At 38.5% G+C, this 22,459-nt stretch overlaps 1 protein-coding gene across 4 annotated transcripts in view; it reads right to left on the reverse strand.

The window, feature by feature from the left end:
* LOC132913559 (unconventional myosin-XV) overlaps nt 1-22,459 on the reverse strand; it is a 62,261-nt gene that overhangs the window by 17,113 nt on the left and 22,689 nt on the right. For 2 of the 4 annotated variants that reach the window (XM_060971987.1, XM_060971985.1), the window contains 13 exons: nt 22,029-22,372; nt 21,142-21,813; nt 20,657-20,928; nt 20,404-20,580; nt 19,521-19,974; nt 18,398-19,197; nt 17,589-17,693; nt 15,864-16,336; nt 15,491-15,775; nt 15,199-15,410; nt 14,926-15,121; nt 13,704-14,700; nt 13,069-13,311 (listed from right to left, as the gene is read on the reverse strand). In XM_060971987.1, the coding sequence (XP_060827970.1) occupies nt 13,069-13,311; nt 13,704-14,700; nt 14,926-15,121; nt 15,199-15,410; nt 15,491-15,775; nt 15,864-16,336; nt 17,589-17,693; nt 18,398-19,197; nt 19,521-19,974; nt 20,404-20,580; nt 20,657-20,928; nt 21,142-21,813; nt 22,029-22,372 (5,230 nt within the window). The remainder of the gene's footprint in view (nt 1-13,068; nt 13,312-13,703; nt 14,701-14,925; nt 15,122-15,198; nt 15,411-15,490; nt 15,776-15,863; nt 16,337-17,588; nt 17,694-18,397; nt 19,198-19,520; nt 19,975-20,403; nt 20,581-20,656; nt 20,929-21,141; nt 21,814-22,028; nt 22,373-22,459) is intronic. The other 2 variants (XM_060971988.1, XM_060971986.1) reach the window with 1 other exon arrangement.

Raw genomic sequence — 22,459 nt, forward strand, 5'->3', positions numbered from 1 at the left:
ATACTTTTTCTACTCGGTGTTTTATCGAACGAGTGGAATCAGAAATGCAATAACAGGCGAACCAGCTACAGAACAGACTAATTTCTCCAAAGTTTAATACTCGTTGGTTCCTGATGTAATTAGTGTGAAAGCAATTACTTTGAAATCGTAAATGTCGGTACTACAGGTGCTTCCAACAAATGACAGAGGACAACTGTAAATATCCTCATTATGCCTCAAAGAAAAGATGGCAGTTGGTCTATGAAGACGAGCAAGCGCATCGTCTCGAGTTTGCACAGTAAACTAACCACAAAATATCACCCAATTACTTTCATTATCCTTGTTATCCATTAAGCGAGTAAACACCCACAATGATTCTTCCATCTTCGTACTCCCGTATTAATATTTTTTAATTATTCCACGAAGTTTGTTAAACTCAGTAGATTAGTGAAATATGTACAAAATTTGTAGTTCGATATGTTCTTTAATTATTTCTCGACGTCGGGTAATTATATCGCCAATCATCGTACTCCAATGTTACTATTCTCCGATGATTTCCTAAAATTCATCGAACTCTTCTGTAATGCTCGTTATTCACCAAGTAAAAAATTATCTCTAAAAATTCGTCGATATTGTATTCGAACATAAACTTCATCAGGCTTCATTAATCTCGTCATAACTTCCACAATCTCTCCTAAACAAACATGACGATCCTTGAAAAATATTGCAACTTAAAATTTATCAAAGTGCACGGTACGTTCAAGATAACAAAATAAATCGAAAGAAACGGCGGAAGAAGGGCTCACATGTCACTTTTACCGTTGATTCTCGAAGGTATCTAGGATCGAGTCACTGACACTCACCGGTCACACGGTATCAACGCGATAAGAGTATCCGCGTGCGCGATCGCAAAGGTTCTCTCGCCTGAAGGGACGACTAGCGGAAGACGCACGTACGGCGTACACGGGAAGATCACCGTGTGCAGCGTTGCACCAGCGTGCACCGCGCGACGACAGTCGATGAACTGAAGAGCTGTGCGGCTTCCGATAGACAGCGCTGTTCCCTTCTGGCTGCGCTCTGACTAGCCGGCACGTTCGAAACACCGATATCTGGGTCGAGCCTTTCCACACACGGTGTGTACTTGCGTACGTTTCGCGCAGTAATGGGCATTCGATACACAGTTTCGTTTGTGTTTCCAAGTGAATCGCGTGGCAAAAAGATGGAGGGAAGGTGGTGACTTACGCGGGTCTGCTTTTTTCGAGGTGTGAGAGATTCGCGAAAATGACTCGCGTACATGCAAAGAGCGAGATATCGAGAAAGTCAATGAACGCATATGGAATTCGGATATGGTCTTTGGGGAAAAGTTCAGTATATGTGGGTGCGATGGAAGAAACATAATATTGGTTCGATCTTTGTATAATAGCTATCGCAACTGGATGCTGTGAATTTTGGAAAGGATCATAGCAGAACGTTGGAATGCATTTTCGACATATTTATAATATTTTCATCGGAAAGGAGAGCTGATCATTTGAATAGTATATATGAGAAATGTAAAATACGCGGTACCGTCATGTCATTGTATACACAGTACACGATAGGAGTGTTTGTAAATGATTTTTGTAAAGACTAGAAATGTTGAGTTTAAAGATCAAGGATGTCTTGTCGCACCCTATCAACGATGACAAAATCAAGTCGCGTGCCCACGAGCATTTAATTTGGGTACCTAAAAGTTAGCGCAAATTTTGTATAGGACAACCTTATAATGTTAAGGAAAGAGGACGTGTATGTGAGAAAGATGGGAGAAGATGAAGAAGATTCTTTGGTGTATATGGAAGAAAAAAGAAAAAAATTGTACAAAATTCGTAAAACCAAAAAAACACGAATAGGAGGAAGGAAGTTTATGGTTTGCGGTTTGGTCCACTTTATGTCGAAGATTCTGCATTCTTCGAGGATTCTTTGTTAGAAATCGTTCGATAAAAGATGGAACGTATTGAAATGTATTTCGATCGACTCAACGACCGTCAAAGTATCTCATTCCCACTACTGATTCCATGCATTGAAAACATCCTATCTTTCTCTCTATCTCTCTCTCTCTTTCCTTTCTATCGTTCCCGTTTTTATTTTTCATTACGCACCGACCAGAATGCGCATAATAAAGTAAGGAATGTAGAGTAAAAATCTTTTTCCTTAATTCTCTCGAAAGAACGAACGGATAACCAATAAGTGGTTTAATGAATAGGAAGATCGAGGTGGGTCAGATCGATTGCGTTATTGCCCGTAATTTCGTAATGGAAATGTAATTGTTACCGTTAGGAACTGTTAGGAAATTCTTGGAGAGTCACGAACAAGTTAAGAGATTCTTACTAGGATACGTATGGATATTTGAAACGATGCTCAGCAACCTATTTATGCACAAAACGGCAACGTTGTCTATATCTTTTATAACTAACTTACACACACGCAGTTTCTGAGATTTATACGATCTGTTTCTTTTTGTCATTAAATTTTCAAGATACACTGATTACTTTGAAATTTTTCATTCAGTTATGATTATCGTAAATTGTTTACTGGCCACGAGACTCGCGACGCCTCTGTATCTTTCCTGAATTTAATTTCCCTAATTGGTATGACAGTATGGTGTTGGATATACAGTTTTCTTGTTACGAATGCATAGTGCGTGCACGCGAACTAGTAGGGTGTTTAGCAGTCAGTGGAAGAACGAGAAACTTAAAGACCAATTAACATAGGTCAGTGATGTTTATTACATAATAACGAGACTTTCGTTCCTTCGCGTCACAATGCCGGAAAAATTTATCTCTACCAGTTGCTTCGTATTCTGTATACTGGATGAGCTACGATTTCAATTATTCATCGATTCATGAAGTATAGTCTCATTGACCATCAATAAGGAATATCCTATATCGATACACATTATATTATTAAAAATCAGAATATAAGAAGGTTCCACTTAGTTGATGCAGGAATGCCTACTTATTTCGTAACTGGCGAGTGAAATTTTCTAGTCGTCCTGTTTCATTAAACACCATCTGTTTTGCTTCGATTCGAAGCAAAGAGTTATGAAGACGTACTTTCATTAATATTCATTAAGTTTCCTTTACACTGGAATTACTAGAATCACCAATTCATAAGCGTTTGTAAAAATTTCATAAATTTACAATGGTACATTTTTGGAGATTTGAATAATCTTTGGTAATAGTATTTAAAATTAATTTCATTTTTGTTTCTCTAGTACAAATTTTATACTTTAGTCGTCGTTCGTATTTATTAATTCGATATTTCTAATTTTTATTTGTTAAAGAAGAAACCAGCGATATCTGTTAATATTTTTGTTCCAAAATTTATTTGATGTGAGTACTTCCAAGCGTTGAATTACAGTTTATTGGTAATTTTCATTCCATCGAATCAAGGAGATGCTTTTAATTTCCATCTTGAAAAGTCAGTTACTTGCAATGTAAAATCTTCGTTTGTGTATAAGACGAAGGGTCGCCATAAGTTTTCACCGGAGACAGCCGCTTAATGACTCTTGCTGTCGGTAATAAGCGAACGTTGAGAGAAGAGGAGAAATCGCAAAGAGGAAATAGGAAGTAAATTAAATCTGGTCCGAGGAAAATTAATTGTTTCGGTGTTTCTTTTTCTACCGAATCGATAAGCGATCAAAGATTATTTGTACAATATTGTACGTAATTAATAATCGATCAAGACGTTAATTCTATTAAGTAAGATAATTTACGATTACTTGTTTTTTTTTGTGCACAAAATAAAGTAATAAACGCGACAAACAATTTCATGTAGAAACCGCGAATAAAATAGAAATCAAAGACGGAAGGGAAAAGTCGGAAGTGATAGTTGGATACCAGGAATGATTGTAATTTCTTCGTTCGATAGATATACATACTTGGCAAAAAAAATTCCTGCTCGGGAAAGTAACTTGCATATCTTTTGATATTTAAATCCACTCTATCTATTGAAATTAATTATTTGTCTAAACACTCGATTACAATAATAATAAACTCCTTCGTTTTCTTTCTTCGATATATAAGCGAAAGAATTCTATCCATTGTAAACAGTCTTTTGTAAGAATACAAATTCGTCGAGAGCATGAAAAGGCGAAGCCCGTCGTTTTAAATTTTCGATCAGAAAAGAAGCTACACAAAAGATATACGTGATTCATGCGTGTCCGTGTAACAGCAGGCGCACCTGTCGTTAACGGAAACGACCGATTACACTTGGGACCCTGAAAAGGGTCTCATAATACGTGAGCCCGGTCGAGAAACATCTTGTTCGTTAAACCGTAGCCCTATCCCCATTTCCAAAAGCCACGATATCCTCTTTTCCGTTCCCAACATTGTGTTTTGTGAGTTTCGGGTATTTATATATTACCTAAGAAATTTTTCTAGAAATTTTAGAATATTTTGGTAAGTATCAAGTATGATTAGGTCTCCCGAAAATGTAACTCGAGCGTCGATTCTCATCCTCCGCCGGAAGGATCAAGGATCTTTATACGTTTCGAATCTGAAGACACGCGTTCCCACGTTTCTACGTACGCGACCTTACAACCTCCATCTTTCTCTTTTTCTATGCTATGAAATCATTGATGATTTAGCAACCACGATGAGACAGGGGATTCGTTAACCATTGTATCCTCCTCCAGGGGAGACTATATAGCGAATTAGCGATAAAATGAATTGCAATTAACGATTTACTTCATGTCTACAGGCTCTTCAAATAAGAAATGTAATTAACAGGTCATAGTTACAGGTGAGTTAGTAAATTATATTTGTTTCATTGAAGCTATTTCGAAGGAATATCCATAAAATTATAGACCCTTTAATAAAAAGAGATTTATGAAATTATATACCTTAAAAGGAGTAGTTTCTCGTGGTTTCGTTCAACTTTGATGAAACAGCGATTTTAGTGGCTTCCATTTTAAGGAAACTCGATCCAATTTCCGTTCGACTCATCGTGAAACGTTCTCAACGCTTTCTCGCCTACCGTTCCCCCTGTTCACAATTTTCTAACGACTCGCATTTTTCTTGGACTTTTTTTCCCCTGGTGATCTCGCCACGAGACGTTACAATGTGGCGAAAAGTGCGTGATCGAGGCGAAATCTGTTCTCTGAACGCGATCGACCGCTGTAAAAGGTACCCGTCATGACCGGAAAGACTAGTCGACTTAGAAAACTCTCCCCTGTTTCGCGATTCGGAGACACATTTTCCATTTCTAACGTCCGATCTATCGCAACTTCTGTTTCTTAAACGCTGCACGTCTACCTTTAACGAAAATGAAACGCAGCCATCGAACACTTGCGACACTTCTCTCGTCAAGCCTTAGGAAAAAGGCTGACACAGAATGGTAGAAATCTAAAGAAGACAAGTGAAACTGTTCATGAAGATTCGCCTTAAAAAATACAGAGATTCTTTAGCAATGCAACTATTACAGCTTCTTCGATCTCATACGCGTAAAACACTACATGTCATTAGTTCTCTGAGAAGAGACGTTGCGACATGCTTAGTTAATGTCTTTTCGTACTTCCGACAAACTTTCCTTTGCTGCATAGATATCCTCTAACATGCTGCCTAGGAAATTTCATCGAAATTATTTCTCGTTAATTCCTTTCTTTGTACCGTTTCGTCACTTACAACATGAATTATGGTTTCCATTCAACGAAGGCATTTGCAAGAAAAGGTTAATTTGAATTCTTCAGACTTGTCGGAGGGACAAACAGTTTATATAATTAGAATTCGTACTACTGAGAATATCTGTTGCTCTCTCTTAAACAAAAAAATGTAATGAGTTCTCAAATTTGTTGTGTCTCAAATAGCTTGTACAGAACACGATACACTTTACTGCCACCATTGCCGTTGTACTGTACGCTCGACCCTTTTGCACAGGGTGCAAAGATGATTCACCGACGATACGTGATGGTTCAGGACACCTTGTAGATCTGGAAGGACGCCACGAGAGAATTTAGGCCAGACCCCGAGTGTCAGTGGGAGATAAAGATCGTTGCCAGGGTCATTAGCAATTCAAACGGCTTCCGGTCTCCAAGCTGGTATCGTGTACGCGAGAAAGAAGGTGTTGCCTCCGGTAAACACGAGTTGCTTGAACTCTGAATCGCTTGAAAGAAGCCTAAGTAGTTGCGCGCCTGAACGTTACGTGGCTTCGACTCCTTCCAGCTGGGGAATATATCCGACGTAGCTGAGCTGCCACGCATGCAACGATGTGCATCCGATCCGCAAAACTGCCTCGAATAAACGAAAAGAGGAAATTCAAGTTTTCTATGGTTCGACACGTTTCTTCGAAATTTCACGTGGCGGCTTAATTGTCGACGTGCACGTCGCGGCGATCCAACGATTCCTTCGATACGCTGCTCTGAGCATTCGCCAGGATAGATAGCCTGGGATCGAAATGTTCGTTTCGACATGGTTCTAAGTTGGTTTCTACCTTCGTTGTTTGCTAATCAGGAGAGATTCGTACAGAGTACCGCTCTCTGTTCTTGTCTAGTTAGCGGTGCTTACAGTTATGTTTTGGTGATTCTAGTAATTATATATCATTTTGGTGTATACGTATTTTAAAAATTTTGTTCTTTTTTAATTGTTGGTTATAACAATTTCGCACTTTTCGTATCAAGGGAACAATTTATCAACGATTTTCTATTATAGTGGTCGAAAGAAACTCGGAGCTAAACTATTTTCTAAATCAAGGATGTACTCTTTCAGTTCCTTGGCATCGAATAATATCTTTGATATCTTTGTGACGTAACTATGACATGGGAAATACTGGACGTGCTAGAAACGTCATATATCGTTAACGTTTCATTTAATCAGAAAGAGAAAGGGCTCGTCATGATGCGATTACTAATCTAGATAGAAGAGAGAAAGAGAGAGAAACGACTCAGTTAACAGCTGATTATTACAATTCCAGTCTATCAGATGACAACCACACGTAAATCAGCGCAAGAATGCAGTTAGATTCGTTTATTGAAAGAAATTTATTGCGATAAGAGGCGGCTTGCTCCGTTGCGGAAGGCGAATTGCTTGACTCCAACCGGTTCGATGGTACCTTTCCTCGTCGTGTAATTACACAAGCACGTCTGTACAACAGTTGATTTTTTATTGAATGGAGAAACCTATAAACGGAGAGATCGAATTTCTTGTAACGTATGCGCCACGCACTCGCTCACCGATGCACCTGTGCACAGGAATGAGGTGTTTACAATTGGTCGAGGAACTTCTTATTGCGTGGTCGCGCGAATCGAGAGAAAGAGAGAAGGAACGATAGACTCCGGGGCAAGACGAATTGACATTTCCTACGCGCCGACAGGGTCTTCGTTTTTCTTTGCCCTCGCTCGTAACGTGGAATGTAAAGATGTGATTGGTATATAATGCGACTTCGAATTGCATCGTAAATCGTGCAACATGGCACAGCATTCGTAAGTGCTACTCAATTCTCGCAGACTCGCTGAATCCTCAGCTTGGAGTCTTCGAAAATGCGCCACTTTGTTGCCTCAGTTACAATTCCTCGAGTTCATTTCACGGAACAGAGTTTTCAAATTGTGACACAAGTGGAACGATGGACATGGGATCGCAGTGAAAGTTTTCCAGTAAACGTAGGCTCATCGAAGGCGGAAAAAACATTGGGAAGGTGCAAAACCGGTAACAAATTGTTGTTTGCCTCTTTTGTCACGAGCGAAGTGACGACATCGTGCACGAACCGCGACGTTGCGTACTTTCTTACAATGGCCTAGCTCTAGCTGGCCGGAAGAAGTCGTCGTCTTCGAAGCCTTTATACCGATGCTTTTTTAAAACACGCATGTTCCGACAATCCCTCACAATAATGGTCAACTATATTCCCATTCTCATTGTCTAACGTGTGACTAGCGAGTTTAATGAATTTAATTATACTCGTCGATCTGTTCTCCTAGCGACAAACGTTAACGACTATCAATGACAAATGTAGAATTGTGTCTTTCGAATTTCGCAGCCAAAATTGTACGATATCTCTACCTTTTCTTCGTGTTATCTTCTTTATAAAGAAAATACAATCAGAGTAAGTAGAAAGTATGGTCTACGCCCACTAAATGACTTCAATATTCAGTAAATCTGACTAATGGACAAATGTAAGTTGTGATCTCGGCTCAAATTATATAGCCGTAAATCTTTTCTCTAAATTGCAAATTCTCTTTAGGAATACTTAATATATCCTGGACCATTCATCACTGGAAGAAAGTTTTCGTTCAATTTCATGTCTGTCTTTGAATACGAATAATTCGAACGAGACGTTTTATAAACATTCTCGTGCTACACCTGTTAAACATCAAGGGCAAGTACGTAATTGATGATCGACCTATCATTCGCAATTGACGTGTGATCAATTTTCAACAGCAGCTCTAGAAATTATGATATATCGTTAGTACTGTAATCCGTTTCTTTTGGAGCTTTCTATCGCGAATTAAATACGTTACATTCCTTAGTAATGTAATATTTCTTTTAACTCCATTATCTGCAGTAATGACTTCCCTTTCGTTGTGATTCATCGACGCCTCGATAAATCTTCAATTAATTTTCGGATTATGCGAGGAATTTATATCGCTGTTGAATTTCAACGAAACTTCCACGATTTTTCGTACCATTAAAAAAGTGGATCAAATACTGTATTCTGCTTAAAATTCATTTAATCCAAACGGCTAACACGAGCCGTGAAGCTATGTACCGGCCAATAAATTCCTATCTTATTCAGGGAGACATTTATGAGGTTGAAATTTATTACAAATGTATTCCAGATCTCGGGCACTAAAACAGTGCTAAAAAGGTAACAGCCTGTAAAATTGTGCGTCATAGAAACGCGAAATAAATAAATATTATCTGGTATCGTGTGCTTCTTGTGCAACGTTCGTCAAAGGTAAAAGAGAAACGAACAAAGAAGGCGAAGAAAATATGTCACGATGAATTCCATGTGACGTGCATAAGCTTCTTTCACGGTTGAACAGAAACGGAACTGAATCGCCCCTTTTTTCTTCAAAGCCCCTTTTCTTTGCTCTTGAAATGGCTACACACAAGCGGTCGAACCACAAGCGATCGCCCAAGACCAATTAACGACGATCGACTTGGAAATTCTAACGGCATGATACTATGTAATGTAACGAGGCAACCTCGGGCAACGCCTAGTGTAAATTACGTTTCCAGTGAGTGGTCATATATGCTGGCCAATGCCTCCTCCTTCTTTTCTTTCTCGCCGCACAAGAGAAGATATCGATGGTCTATCATCAGCGTAGACAGTTTTCGATCGTCCCTGATAAAGTGCTGATGGATAACGACCTCGGTTTTCTAGATATACCTCACAATCTTTGGAAAAATATAATTTCGTTAAGAATGTTTACAAAAAGGTTTGCTTTCGTTATAAAATCAAGATTTTTTTTAATTGATATATTTTCATAAAATTTATGGCTCTAAAATTTTGTACAAAGAATAATTGCCTGGTCAGTGGTCAAAGAAGGTTTCATCTTCGTTATGAAGTCGTTGAGTTTCTTTCTTAATCATATGTTTTCTTGAATCTTTGCGAGAAGGAAACAATTTCTCCTTATGGAAATGAAGAAAAAATAAGAAAGTGATCTGCATTGAGGAAAAATGGGAAGTGTAAATCGAAAATAAAGAAATTAAAACGTCCCCACGGAGGCGTTCGATGCTTCATTCTCTCTTGCTCGAGCGACAGCTATAAGAATATCGCTGCGCCACTGCTCGCAGAGGTAAAATGATAGGACTGATGGATTGACTGGACCGATGTTCGCGGTGAGCGTAATAAAATTCAATACTTGGATATGTGGTCTGTGTCTTCCAATGAATTCGTCTCTATCCGAATCGCTTTGCTACCTTTTTTTATGGAGTAAATTATAAATTACAAAAAGGGGGACAAATTGTCAAAGAGTAAAACTATTTTTGTATAAAAATTGGCTAATTTTAATCACTATATAGAGTCATTTTTTAGCATGAGATAATATCAGTGGACGAGGAATAAATGGCGATATAAGAAGATTTCGGTATAACGGTTATACGAAGCATCAGACAACGGTTTTTTAAATATTCGACGATAGAAGTATGATAATTATGATAATTAATCGAGATCCTATTCGTAACAGTTGACAAGATTACAAGCTATTGTTGCGCCCCGTTTCGCAATTGTCAGGGTTCTTATCGCGGGCCGTTCCTTTATAACTTTGATAACCTCTATTTAGGAATACTGTTGAGTGTTTCACAACAGGAATGATTTGAATATTGCGTAAAAAACTCGAGAGGTGTACAAATGTTTTGTGTTTTAATTATGCATATTGGTAAAGAATAAGTAAGTTCGCTGAATCGGGAAATTGATTGGATTCGAGGTATTTCGACAGAAAACTGTTGCTTAGAATGTCCTTGATTGATTAACACCGAAACCAGTTGGATTAGTACACGGTTCGTTTCACAATAATGGCTACTTTTATATGGACTCTTTGACTTTATCTCATAAGTCTCGTAAATGTAAGATTTATTCTTCTGTTAGAACCATTCAGGTTTACCATTTAATTGCGCGATTTAAAATTATATGAAACACACATGAGTCACACGAATTTTCTATTTCCTTTTTGATCGGCGTCAGGGTTCGTCACTTACTTTCAGTATTAATATTTAAATGTTCCTTAATAATACGAATTAAAGATGCGAAATCATGATTGCGTGATCTAATTTCATGGTTCGATACGATTTAACTTTTTTGTGGTGGTAGAAAATCGTGGTTGAAACATGAATCGAGATGAAGTATTCGTTTGATGCAACGTTACCTGAACCAATTATTAATCTAATCATGCCATCGAAACATTCCTTTCTCCTCGGACCAAATATTTCAGGTAACTGTTGCTCATACATTCCTAATAAGTAATTAGAGTCGTTACAAGATTGATTAACCTATTAACCCAATCTAGAAACAGTTCAGTGATTATCAGAGAAGCGTAATATATGTTTCACCAAACGATCACGCGGATTCAGTTGTTGGAAAAGAAGGATGCAAAGAAGGAAGAGAAGTAAAGAAAAAAAGGAAACAATTCGAGATAAATAAGACAGACTTCTAACTATCAAAAACCTCACCAAATTTTGATCAAAGTATAGAACCTTCTCTTATACCTAATGCATATGTACTTTCCAGCTCCTTGATTATTCATATACTCTTTTGATTAACAGCGTCGAGACACAAAGAAATCTAAAAGAATAAATAATATCGTGTTTTTCAAATATCTAGGTTTGCAATTCTAAGATTTCAAAACGAAATTGCATACACCTAATCGCAGCTTGATCGCCGGCAATCCAACGGGATTAAACGATCGCAGAACCGTCGCGCAAATTATCTCACAAATGAACGTAAAACCAGTAAACGCATCAGTGGACGTAAATGACAGAACGACAAGAAAATGAGAAAATCGTAGGAACATCCAGTTCGTTCCAGGAATGATTGATCAATCCTATATACGTCTTTGCTAGCCGGAATATTAGGCTGAAGGTTAAAACTCATCCTAACGGAGCTATCAGGTATATTATGTCAAGCTCGGGGCTATGATTCCGTTTTTCTACGCTGAAGCGACACGCGTAGACATTTCCTCCGGGACGTCGTTATCCAGGATCGTCTTTTCTCGAGGAAATCGTGGGTTTGCTTTCCGCTACCCACGCATTATCGCGGTGGAATGCGATGTCTGTCGTTGGTGTTGGACGCACGGCCCCAGGCTTGCCTTTCCTCGTCGTTATCCCTCGTGGACCGCTTATTACAGCCGCGTACCGATTTCCACACGTGCGATCGCGTTACTTCACCTAGGCAGCGTGTCTGCGATTAATTGCGCAAGTTCCGAACACAGCCGCCGACCTTCGAGGATCTCGGCAGTTTCGTTCTGCTACCATGCACGGGATAACGAACGTAAAATCTCCTTCAGATTAGTCAAATTGCTTCGCTTCAAATGTGTTTTCATACAAATCGAGTTACTTGGTCTGAAGAAAAGTATCACGTTGTACATGTAGCAAACATGTGTTAGATTACTCGTCGTCAAGTAGCTTGATGAACGAGGATAAGCATAGAAACCTCAAAGGATTTTTTGATCAAGAATTGATAAAGTTGTCTTTATTTCGAATCGGGTAATTTGAATAATTTCAACGAGCCTTACAGCAATTAGCTTTCCGCGATAGAGCGGGCACAGTGTTGTGAAGATCGTTAATTTATCTGTTGAATGACTGTTCTAATGAATACGATTGAATAATTAAAGCTAAACAGTGACAAGTAACAGCGTGGAAGTGTTTTATGTTTGAACCAGAGGTAAAATGAGAAGATCAGAAGACAGATTTGAATTAGGTTCATTAGATAGACGAAGACGACTTAATGAAGATTTTTAAATATTCCTGAATTTTGTAGTAGTTGAGTTGGGGAACGAATTAGAAATTTAAAATATATTTGCCATTAATTACAAGATTCGTATACTGTAGAATTAATCGTTACTTGATCTATTCAAATAAAATTAACCTACATCCATAGAATTCCATGGAATATTGCTGGAACATATATCTATATGTGTTTAAGCATTTATTATAACATATTGAACGCAATGCTTTTGTAGAGTAAAGTAAAAGAACTGAACGAATGTTAATTAGTTTTGTACGAGTTGCTTTTTACTATCTGCTTCTACTAAATTACGATCATGGTGTAAAATTACACGTAAATATGTACAGATCTACACTATATGAGTATTTTAAAACGCAGATTGATGCAAGTAACGGTTACAAAACATACTTTCTATCTGTATACTTTCTGAAAGAAAGATGTAGTTAAATGATAAAATGGAAGTCGATCAACCGTGATTTACCACACAAATTTTTAATTCTCTCTTATTTTTTTTTTTATACAGAATATCCTGCTTTATAGAAAGATCGATTCTAGTAAAAACAATGATTACATTTTTAATTTCGTTACGTTATATGAATTTAATTATATATAAATAATTACTTATATAATAAACGAAATAGAAAGATAGAAATGTTAGATTAAAAAGATTTTACTCACCATTCTGATGTATGTGCTAATCATCTCCGTCAGCTGTGGTGATCGATTTGTGTGTAAGGGTAGCCTGACTCCAGATGCAATTTGCATTATACATACTCCAACCCTGGGAGAACTCACTGACACAATATCCTCAAGAGGTAATGTCTCCAAAATGATCAAATCACCATTCGGGGTACGTTTTATAAGTCGAAGACCATGATGGGACACTGCCACGTGTTGGGTTTCCGGATGTTGAGGGCCAATCTGCATAGAATATCATTAAACTAAATTACTAGCTAATTAAACGGACTAAAATAAATTTCAGCTAACATAGTAGACAAGAATGATACAAATGACAAGAAAAAAATTCTAATATCTTTCAACGATAATACTATTTTACTCTATAGCACCTCAGACTTGAGCAAACAACGAAACCTTTGTGCTCCAACAATCGGCCGAACGATTCTAATTCAACCGATACATTTTCTTCTCGTGACTTTCCATTCGGGAATGCCACGTGTGATTAGCCATGTATAAACATCATGTACGGTAATTATTATGTGCAACTAGCCGCAGCTAAAAAGTGCGAAGCGAATGCACCAGACTTTCTGTTCATTCCAGTTCATAGCAGATCGTGAGAGAAATAGTTTACTCACCGATACTGGGAATATCCTGGCAAAGTACAGTGGCCATTGTTTGGCCATATCAACGACGTTCTTCTTTATGGTAATCTTGTGCTGAGTGCTCTGCAGGTTGTCCAAGGTGATACCATAATTATCCAACATCTTGAGCATATTCTGTCTATCCTCTTTTGTAATTCGAATACTAGACGTAGCAAGAACGTCGTAAGCTACTTGACAAAATACTAGATGAAGTGCCAGAGGGCTGTTTAAGGTTTCGTTAGGGGCGAACACCTCTTTTTTCACCCTCAACGTCCACGTGATTCTGTTGTACGTGAAATGAGCCGTGGACGTTTGAGGATGGAGCTTCGTGTTGACGACTTCTTGAACCTTTTCTATCTCTGGCTTCTCTGCCGGTGGCATTATTGGTTTGAGGAATTCGGGCCATTCCTCGATTTCGATCCTTTCCATTTTATCAGTATGATGAGTCGAGGCGACGCTGGATCTTCTGTCTACATCATGATCCAATTTTTTGAAACTTTGTCGAACAGCGGCGAAAGATTCCCGCGTATTTGGCATCAAGCCAAAGTCTCGCGACGATGGCATGCCAAAGCTGTCTCTCGACTTTGGAGAGACGTCTCTGGTCATTCCAAAGGGGTCTCTCTTAGAACTCGTGTTTTCGAATATGTCTCTGGCGTATTTGGGATCGAAGATATCGGAATTCAAGTCGCGACGAGAGTCAAAGTCGGAACTTCTGTCTCTGGCAGAACTGGCTAGGTCTGTGCTATCCTTTCCATAGAAGTCTCTGGACTTCTGATCTTGCGACCTGGACTTGTCAAAGTCGTTTCTGTATTCGTGAGTCTCTCTCAGATGCTGCTGGGATGCGAATATGTCTCTGCTTTGGCTGAACATGTCGCGTTGAGTCTTGGAAAAATGTTCGAAAGCCTCCGAGTCGGGGGATGTTCTGAAGGAATCACGAGCTTTTGGTTCCACTGGCGCTGGGGGCGATCTGGGCTGTGGTACTCCGGATTGACTGATTGAGGAGAATATTTGAATAAGATTAATTCTGTATATTTTAAAAATTATAAATATTTGAAATTGGATTTAAGAAAATCGTAAAATCTTAACTTGGTGCAGCAAAGGATATTAAATTTTTGCATACTGAAAAGACTAGTCGATAAAGGCAGAAATGTTGAGTTTCAAGTGTGAGGCAATATGTTAATAAACACCGTATAGTAAAAAAAAAAGAAAAGAATACCTATTGCTATACATGCTTCCACCTCGAGGACTAGGGGGTTGCGGAGGTGTCACCGGAAGCGGAGGTGGCACAGGTCTCTCCATTCTTTCTATTTGCGTCCTGACAACTTGCGCTTGAGTCATCATGTCAGTCGTACCTTTCGAAGTGACGCTTTGCGTATCATCAGCTGTCGATGCATAATCGTCCCAACGTCCTCCTTTAGCATGTCAAAGAATATTACCAAATCGTGCTTATTCATTTTCCAATCATTAGAAGAATTTTTCAAAAAAATACCTAATTGTTGTTCAAGCAGAAGCTTTCTATTGTCCTCCAAGCGTTTCACTTTACCATCTTCGCGTGGAAGAGCTGGTTTCTCGGTGGTTTTCGTAGATCTCACGCTGTGATTAGCTGTCACCTTTTCCAATCTTTGTCTCATCTCCGAACTGAGCTTCAATTTTCCTATACTTCCTGGCGATGGCCTTTGTGCACCTACTTCTAACGCGGATCTGAAGAAATATCGATTGAACGTCAAGGCTGATTATTAAGTATAATAGAAAATTATATAATCAGGAAAAAGCCATCGTACTTTGACTTTTTCTTTTTCTTTTCCCCTTCCTCTTTGTATCCATTCTCGTGTTTCGTGACTGGAGGTGGTGCGTGATTCATCACAGTCTTCTCATTGTTCTCGACGATATTTTCAATTTCAAATTCTTCCCATTCCACGCCGCCCTCTGTGCTTGGCTCACCGTCACCTTGATTGTATTCTTGATACTGTGGTGTAATTTTACGTTGCTGTTGCTGTTGGCGCATTTTGAACTCTATGAAACTGTCTTGACTTTGATTCTCGTTCGAGTCACTCGGTGGAGGCCATCTAAGATGAACATATAAACGAATAATCAGCAAAACAAACGAGAAGAAAACAAAAATCGAATATTATGTAAAATTATTAAATTATTCACCTCCATTTGCCAATTCGAACCGTCTTAGCTCTTCCGTAAGGATCGAGAAAAGGCCTTGACTCGGAAGGATCATGGGACTCCAAAGGTGGTGGCATAGGTGGCGGGGGTGGCACACCTTTGTTATTACTCGAGCTCGACAAATTACTGTCGACGCTGCTCTTACGATTTTTTAATTCACTCAACACGTTCGTGAAATTACTTTGTACATTGTTCTTATTGGAATTAGGTCTCTTAGGATCCGTGGCACCGGGCGACTTTTTATCACCAATTTTTCTGTCGACGCTGACTTTTCTCACCGCGTATTCCACGCTGGTCTTCCGGACGATTTCCGAATTCTTTCGTGGTGGACTTTGAGATCGATGAATTTGAGCTTTCACCGTCATCTCTTGTCGCTGATTGTTCGCCGACGATTGTGGCGTCCCTTGTTTCTCTGTCGACCAAAGTTCGCCATCTTCTGGTTCTCTAAACGATACCTAGCAGTTTTAAATTTCATTCTGTAATTCTTCTTTCTTCCATTATTCGAGTAGATCTATGTTACAATTTTTTTAGACAGTTTCCAATTAAATTCACGATCATTTATAGTATTATAGTATTCACGATCATTATAGTATTATACAACGTAATTATAAACATGCTCGAAATGATCTTATTTGTGCTGCTTATGTACAGTGCTGTGAAAAGCTGTAGACTCGTACGAATCTCGTGCATTTCCAGTCCAATATTTCTTTGCTGATAATATCTTTCACGTAAGAGAAAGGTGAATGCAACTCGAGAATTGCAAAGGAAAGTGACTCATCATCGGATGGATTTTATCTCCTTTTTAGACCAACGTAATACGACCTTCTAATATGAGTAGCAAGTAATTATAGACTAGTTGCTTCCATTAAACTACGTTGGTCATTAACCACTTGAAGAATAATCAAATATAATAACTATCCTTCGTAATGCGTTATTATTGTACTCGAGTAACAAGAGTTTCTTGAACCCACGTCCTCTCACACCACTGTACCACTCGACTTAATCGAATTTTTCCCATAACCAATTAATTTCTTTTAACATATGTTACAACATTTAGAGACACATTGATCTATTAACAAATCGTTTAACACTATGACGACCGGCTAGTTTCGAGCGTAACTTTCACCAGTGACCGGCTATTTCCGCCAAGAATGAACGAAATATGATTTTTTTATTATTTCAAATATATTGAGAATAGGAAGCTGAAAGTAACAAATAAATAAATAAATCTGTTAGCGTCGATTACTTAACCAAAAATGAACCTTTCACGCGTAAAAAGATCGATTTAGTCTAACACGCGGTATAATTCTAAGAAATTGAAATAGTAAACAATGAAAGCGAGAAAAAAGATAAAAAATTATTTTTTTTAGTTGGAAACAATTTTGATATTGGAATGACGCAAATATGACGCACGAATTAGTTATTGATAGTTGAGATTCTCAGAAAGCAAAATAATCACGTTAAATTTCTCAATATATAAGTGATTTATTTTCACAAGTTCTGTAAATTTTAAGGCAAATTTTAGGAAATTTACATTTGTAATATTATTCATTTTTGTTAATTTTTTTAATTTATAGGGTTGATTAGAACTATCAATCACGACACAATTGTTGCGTCACCGGTCGTTATAGTGTTTAAGTATCGTCGAAGTTATCACTGGCGTGAATCGATCGACTGTTTTATTCGTTAGATGAAATCAGTAGGTACCTTGGAGTAGCGTCCAATAGAATCATTAGGACCCATTTGGGCACCGTTTTGAGGGGCTGGGGGGACAAGATTCATACTGGAGGGGCCTGCGGACAACGCCGTGCCCTGGAAACACACACCCATGCCGCGATGCGGCTCAAAAGCCCACAGGATCGTCCCAGAGGGACATGATTGTCTATTGGTGAGTGATCGCAAACACTGAAGCTGTTTGTGCAGTGTTGCGCAACACCGGTCATGTTAGTACTTAGTTATGTGATCGTGAAAGTGACGCACGAAAATGACGGCTATCCATTCGCTGTGATGACATTTAACATGCAATTCTCAGCTTATATAGATGTTACGACATCCGTCAGAAATATTGTGCGATAAGGTAATGCTGTGTTGGGCCATGATTTAAGTAAGTATCAAAGTTTGTCTGTACAAAGAGTGTGTAATCTTGTATTCGAGATATTTTTCATTTCTGTTTTCACGATTATTTTCTGGGACAAATCTACTTGTGGTACCTGAGTATTATACTTAGAGATACACTTGTACATACAGTAAACGTTACAAAATTAATTTTCACGAGGGAATCGTCATTTTCACTGCCAAATTAAACCAATAACACTGATTGAATTTTGATACTATTTTCAACGGAAATCAAGTTTATGTAAAATTAACGGTCTCACAGAGATAAGATGTCTATTTACACGCGTAAGAAATACCTTAGAAGATATCCATTCATTGCCCCAGAAAATAATCGAAAAGATCTTTCGTGCCCCAACATGTGTCATTATTGAACAACAGTAATTTATCAGACAATTTCTCACCGGTTGTTGCGACGAGTTCTGAGGGCTCTGTACAAGCAGCTGTTGAAGAGCTTGATTTTGCGCCAGCAATTGCTGCTGAATCTGCATATTCTGCGCCATGGCACTCTGCAGGAACGCTCGTTGCAGATTCTGCTGATAAGCCATCATGTCGTTGCTCTGATTAGGCGGTGAATTTGGATACTGTGGAAGACTCAGTCCTTGCATACTGTAAATCGGTATTGGCATGAATCCAGGACCCATATTCATGTTGGTACTTTGCGCTGGTGGCACTTGTTGGGGAGTACTGAACATTGGCATCATCATAGGCGGCGACATCATTCCTGGTGTAATGGCACCAAAGTTAAAATTCGCGTTCTGATTCGGTATATCCATATTACCCCCGCCTTTGATCTTCTCAGACAATTCTTTCGCTGTGATGACTTCATTTTCATTCCTCTTTATGATCGATTCGATGAAATCTTCCACAGTTTTGAGTTCTTTTACTTGGCCGTCGAGCTTCTTCTCTAAATTCTCAAGGATTATGGCATCACTTTGGAACCTGTCGCCCTTTGTGCCTTTAATACTAGCCGCCAAGCTTCTGGCGTCAGACAACTCGTCCAAGTTTCCATCAAGAACTGGCATAAACAATTCGTCCAAGAACTGATCTACGTCCGACGCTTGACTAGGTACCCTGACTCGTCTCACGTGCGATGCCAGGGAAGGAGCTTCGCTTGTGTCAGACATGGCCGAGGATTTTACGCCGTATTCACTCTTCTCGATGTATGCACGACTCGACTGACTGCCGGGCAGCGCTCGTTTACCTTTAAAATAGAGGGATACTTTCCTTTACTTGTTTTAAGTAAAAGATATCCTGCTGTTAGATAAGTATAAAGAAATGTAAATGTTGGGCCAGTTTAAAGCTAGAATTACTAGAAAATTCAAAATAATCAGTTCGTAATTTTGCGTATAATTACAACGAAGTATAAATTTGCAACGGTGTATTTTTAAAAATCTGAATTATTTTTGTTAAAGTATATATGCTTTTTCTTATATCTTCCACTCTGATTTCTTTGATACAAGTACCATATTTTAGTTGTCGATAGTTGTTATGTTAATGCAAATATTTTTTATTGCCTGCACTTACCAGGATATTGAGATTTGATGAACCTAGTTTGCGATCTAATATAACTGCTTTTATCGTCTTCAGATCTGCCGGTCTGACTAACAGATTGAATATCTGGATACTCGAAGTCGATCGTTAAGTCTTCTTCTTCGATGTTTGGTTCCGTTGTCCTAGTTATTCTACTGTATTTCCTCTCTTGCGTGATTTCACTCCTTGACATATACTCCGCGTTACTGACAGCAGACGTTTCACCAATCCTTTCAAGACTGTGATAGCGTTCGTTCAATTTCGACGAGGATAAACCAAGATTCGCTAGCTTGACTGGAGGAGATACCACTTCGGGTTGAAGTAGATTGTCCAAACTACGGCTACGTTGCTTCTCTTTTTCGAAGTATCTGTCGTTCAAAGCGGACTTTCGCGATAGACCAGTCTCTGTTGTGCTTTCCAACATAGCTTCGTGAGACTGTTTCCTCGCCTAAGCAATAAACATTGAAAGTTCAGTAACAGAGCTATAATAGATCGCAGTAATTTCTTTAATTAGAAATTTGAGAGCTATCAATTAATATAAAACGATCGTTTAGTTCTAGTTTAATAGGAGACCAATAAAATACTATACTAAGTAAAGTATTAGAATAAGTACAGCCATAAATAACTAAACTAAAATCTCATACAACGTAAACGCGTAACTGACTTCGTGGTAACTAACATGACTTCGAGTCACGAGCTAATATAGAAGGTTAATAAATATAGTGATCTTTGGTATCTCTTCGAGATTCATATTACTGGTCTTCCATAAATTTCCAATCTATAAAAGATCGGTATCAGATCAGTAAAAAGTATTTCTTTTGCTCGAGGCGATATCGTTCAATAATTTAAAGTAAATCAGGAACGAAATAAAATTTACCGATGGCTTCGTGACAGGAGGCTGTGGCGGAGGAACGGCCGGTCTTCTAGGCGATTGAATTTCTGGTTCGACAGGTTTATCCATAACCTTCGATACTGGTTTCCGCTCAAGGGGCTGGAAGGTTTTTAGAACCGGTGGTTCTATTTCCTGCTCCAGCTCGCGAATTATGTGCGCGTGCTAAATAAACCAGCGAGAATTTTATTATACCATCGAGCACCATGAAACTGATTACTAAAAGCACTCGGCCACTCACTTCGCGCTTCTTGATGGGTGGAAAGCTGTTCTTTCGCTGTTCTAGGAACATGTGTTTAGCAGCAGGGAACGCTGGTGCTAATTCCATTTCCGAAATTAAGTCCAGAACGTAGTCGAAACCGTTGGTTTCAGTTACAATGGCATCAGGACCATCCAATTGGTTCCACAGAGTGATAGTCCATCCTGAATTATCGACGCCGTGATTGTGAACAGCGAGATTGGCTAATTCTTCGCAGGTTGTCCAGGAATCCACTGCACAGGTCACTGTTTCGCCTGGAAATAATTATGAATCGTTAATTCTAATAGTCGTAAAATATCTTGTAATTTAGTAAATTTCAATTTTAACTTTACAAATCGAAAATCTTCTTTCGTTTTCCATGATAAAACCGCGATAAAGAAACTTTATTTTCGATTTTCAAGGGTTGAGATTATAAATAAATTCAGAAACTTGTTCCTTTCAATTTGTTTCATTCAGGGTCAACTTACCATCATAAAATCCTACGCTCAGTGCCATATTCACGCGATTTCTGTTCGCTCTCCATTCCAACACGCATGGAGGATAATTTCTCGGTACGTGTTGAACGATTTGTTGATTGTTACTCATTATTCTGAATATCGTTCTCTCTCCTTGCATAAGTTTCCTTTGACAGTAAGCTTTGTAGCCGTCATACGCATGGTCAGATACATATTTTAGAAAATATTTGAAAAGAGTGGGACTAGGTTGAAAGGCTGACAAGCAATTCGATAACAACAGCCAGCCTCTCTCCTTATTAGCATCGTTTTCATTTTTCCACGTCTGATTGGCCAGTTGACATAGGATCTCGTCTCTCAATTTCTCATTGACGATTCCTTTGTTCACGATATAATCACCCAATGCCTGTTCTCTTTTGCCACTCAAGTTATTCTCGTTCATGAAACGAAGAATCATTTTGAAGATCATCAATGAATCTGTATAATCTTGGTCTCGAGCTTTCGCCAGGAACGGTGTCTTTATTGGTTCTCGTTTCATACCGAAAATATGACTCTTGAAATAGATGTTGGTAAATTTGGAAAACTGATATTGATCGATATCGTTTGGCAGACTATAATTGTGGTGCATGGGTATCACTTGACCGACCACTTTTAAAAGATTCCTTTCTGTATGTGTGGGCTGCCAATCTGTAATAATAGATATTGAAGTTTAATCATTAAAGTAAATGTAAATAAATTTAAATTTCATCAGCGCTTTTTTATTAACACTTGCTATTCATGGAATTGAATTTAAAGCTATAACAGCAAATATAAAAAAGAACAAGCTGTCATACAATTATTTTAACTTCTATGTTTAATCATTTTTATGTTTAATAAAATTAAGTGAGTATTTTGATAAATACCGTCGAGTTTGCTATAGATGAAGGCTAGTTCAGCCGGGATTTCTAAATGATTAACACCAGCCACAGCTCTGGAAGTCCTTTCTTGTTCTTCTCTTTGTTGTTTCGCTTTAGCTCGTTCCTTACTGGCACGTTCGATCTCCGCCCTCTTCGCCATTTCCTCTTTCAGCACTCGGAATTTCTCACGCTGTTTCTTCCCCCTGTATATCTTCTGCGCCATAAGTACACCTTTCTTTAACGCCTTGAACTTCTTCCTTTCGTGATAGCCACGATAAACAGCTTGAATCAACACCGTGCTTCGTGAGATGTTAAGAAATCTTCTTCTCGCGAGGAATCCTCTTGTATACCTGCACTCATTATCAGACAATTCATAATTAGACATAATTATACAATATTATATCATCCTGCAACGGCTCACTAATTTTTATGTTCCA

Source organism: Bombus pascuorum, chromosome 13 (assembly GCF_905332965.1).
Source record: "Bombus pascuorum chromosome 13, iyBomPasc1.1, whole genome shotgun sequence".
Taxonomy (NCBI): Eukaryota; Metazoa; Arthropoda; class Insecta; order Hymenoptera; family Apidae; genus Bombus; species Bombus pascuorum.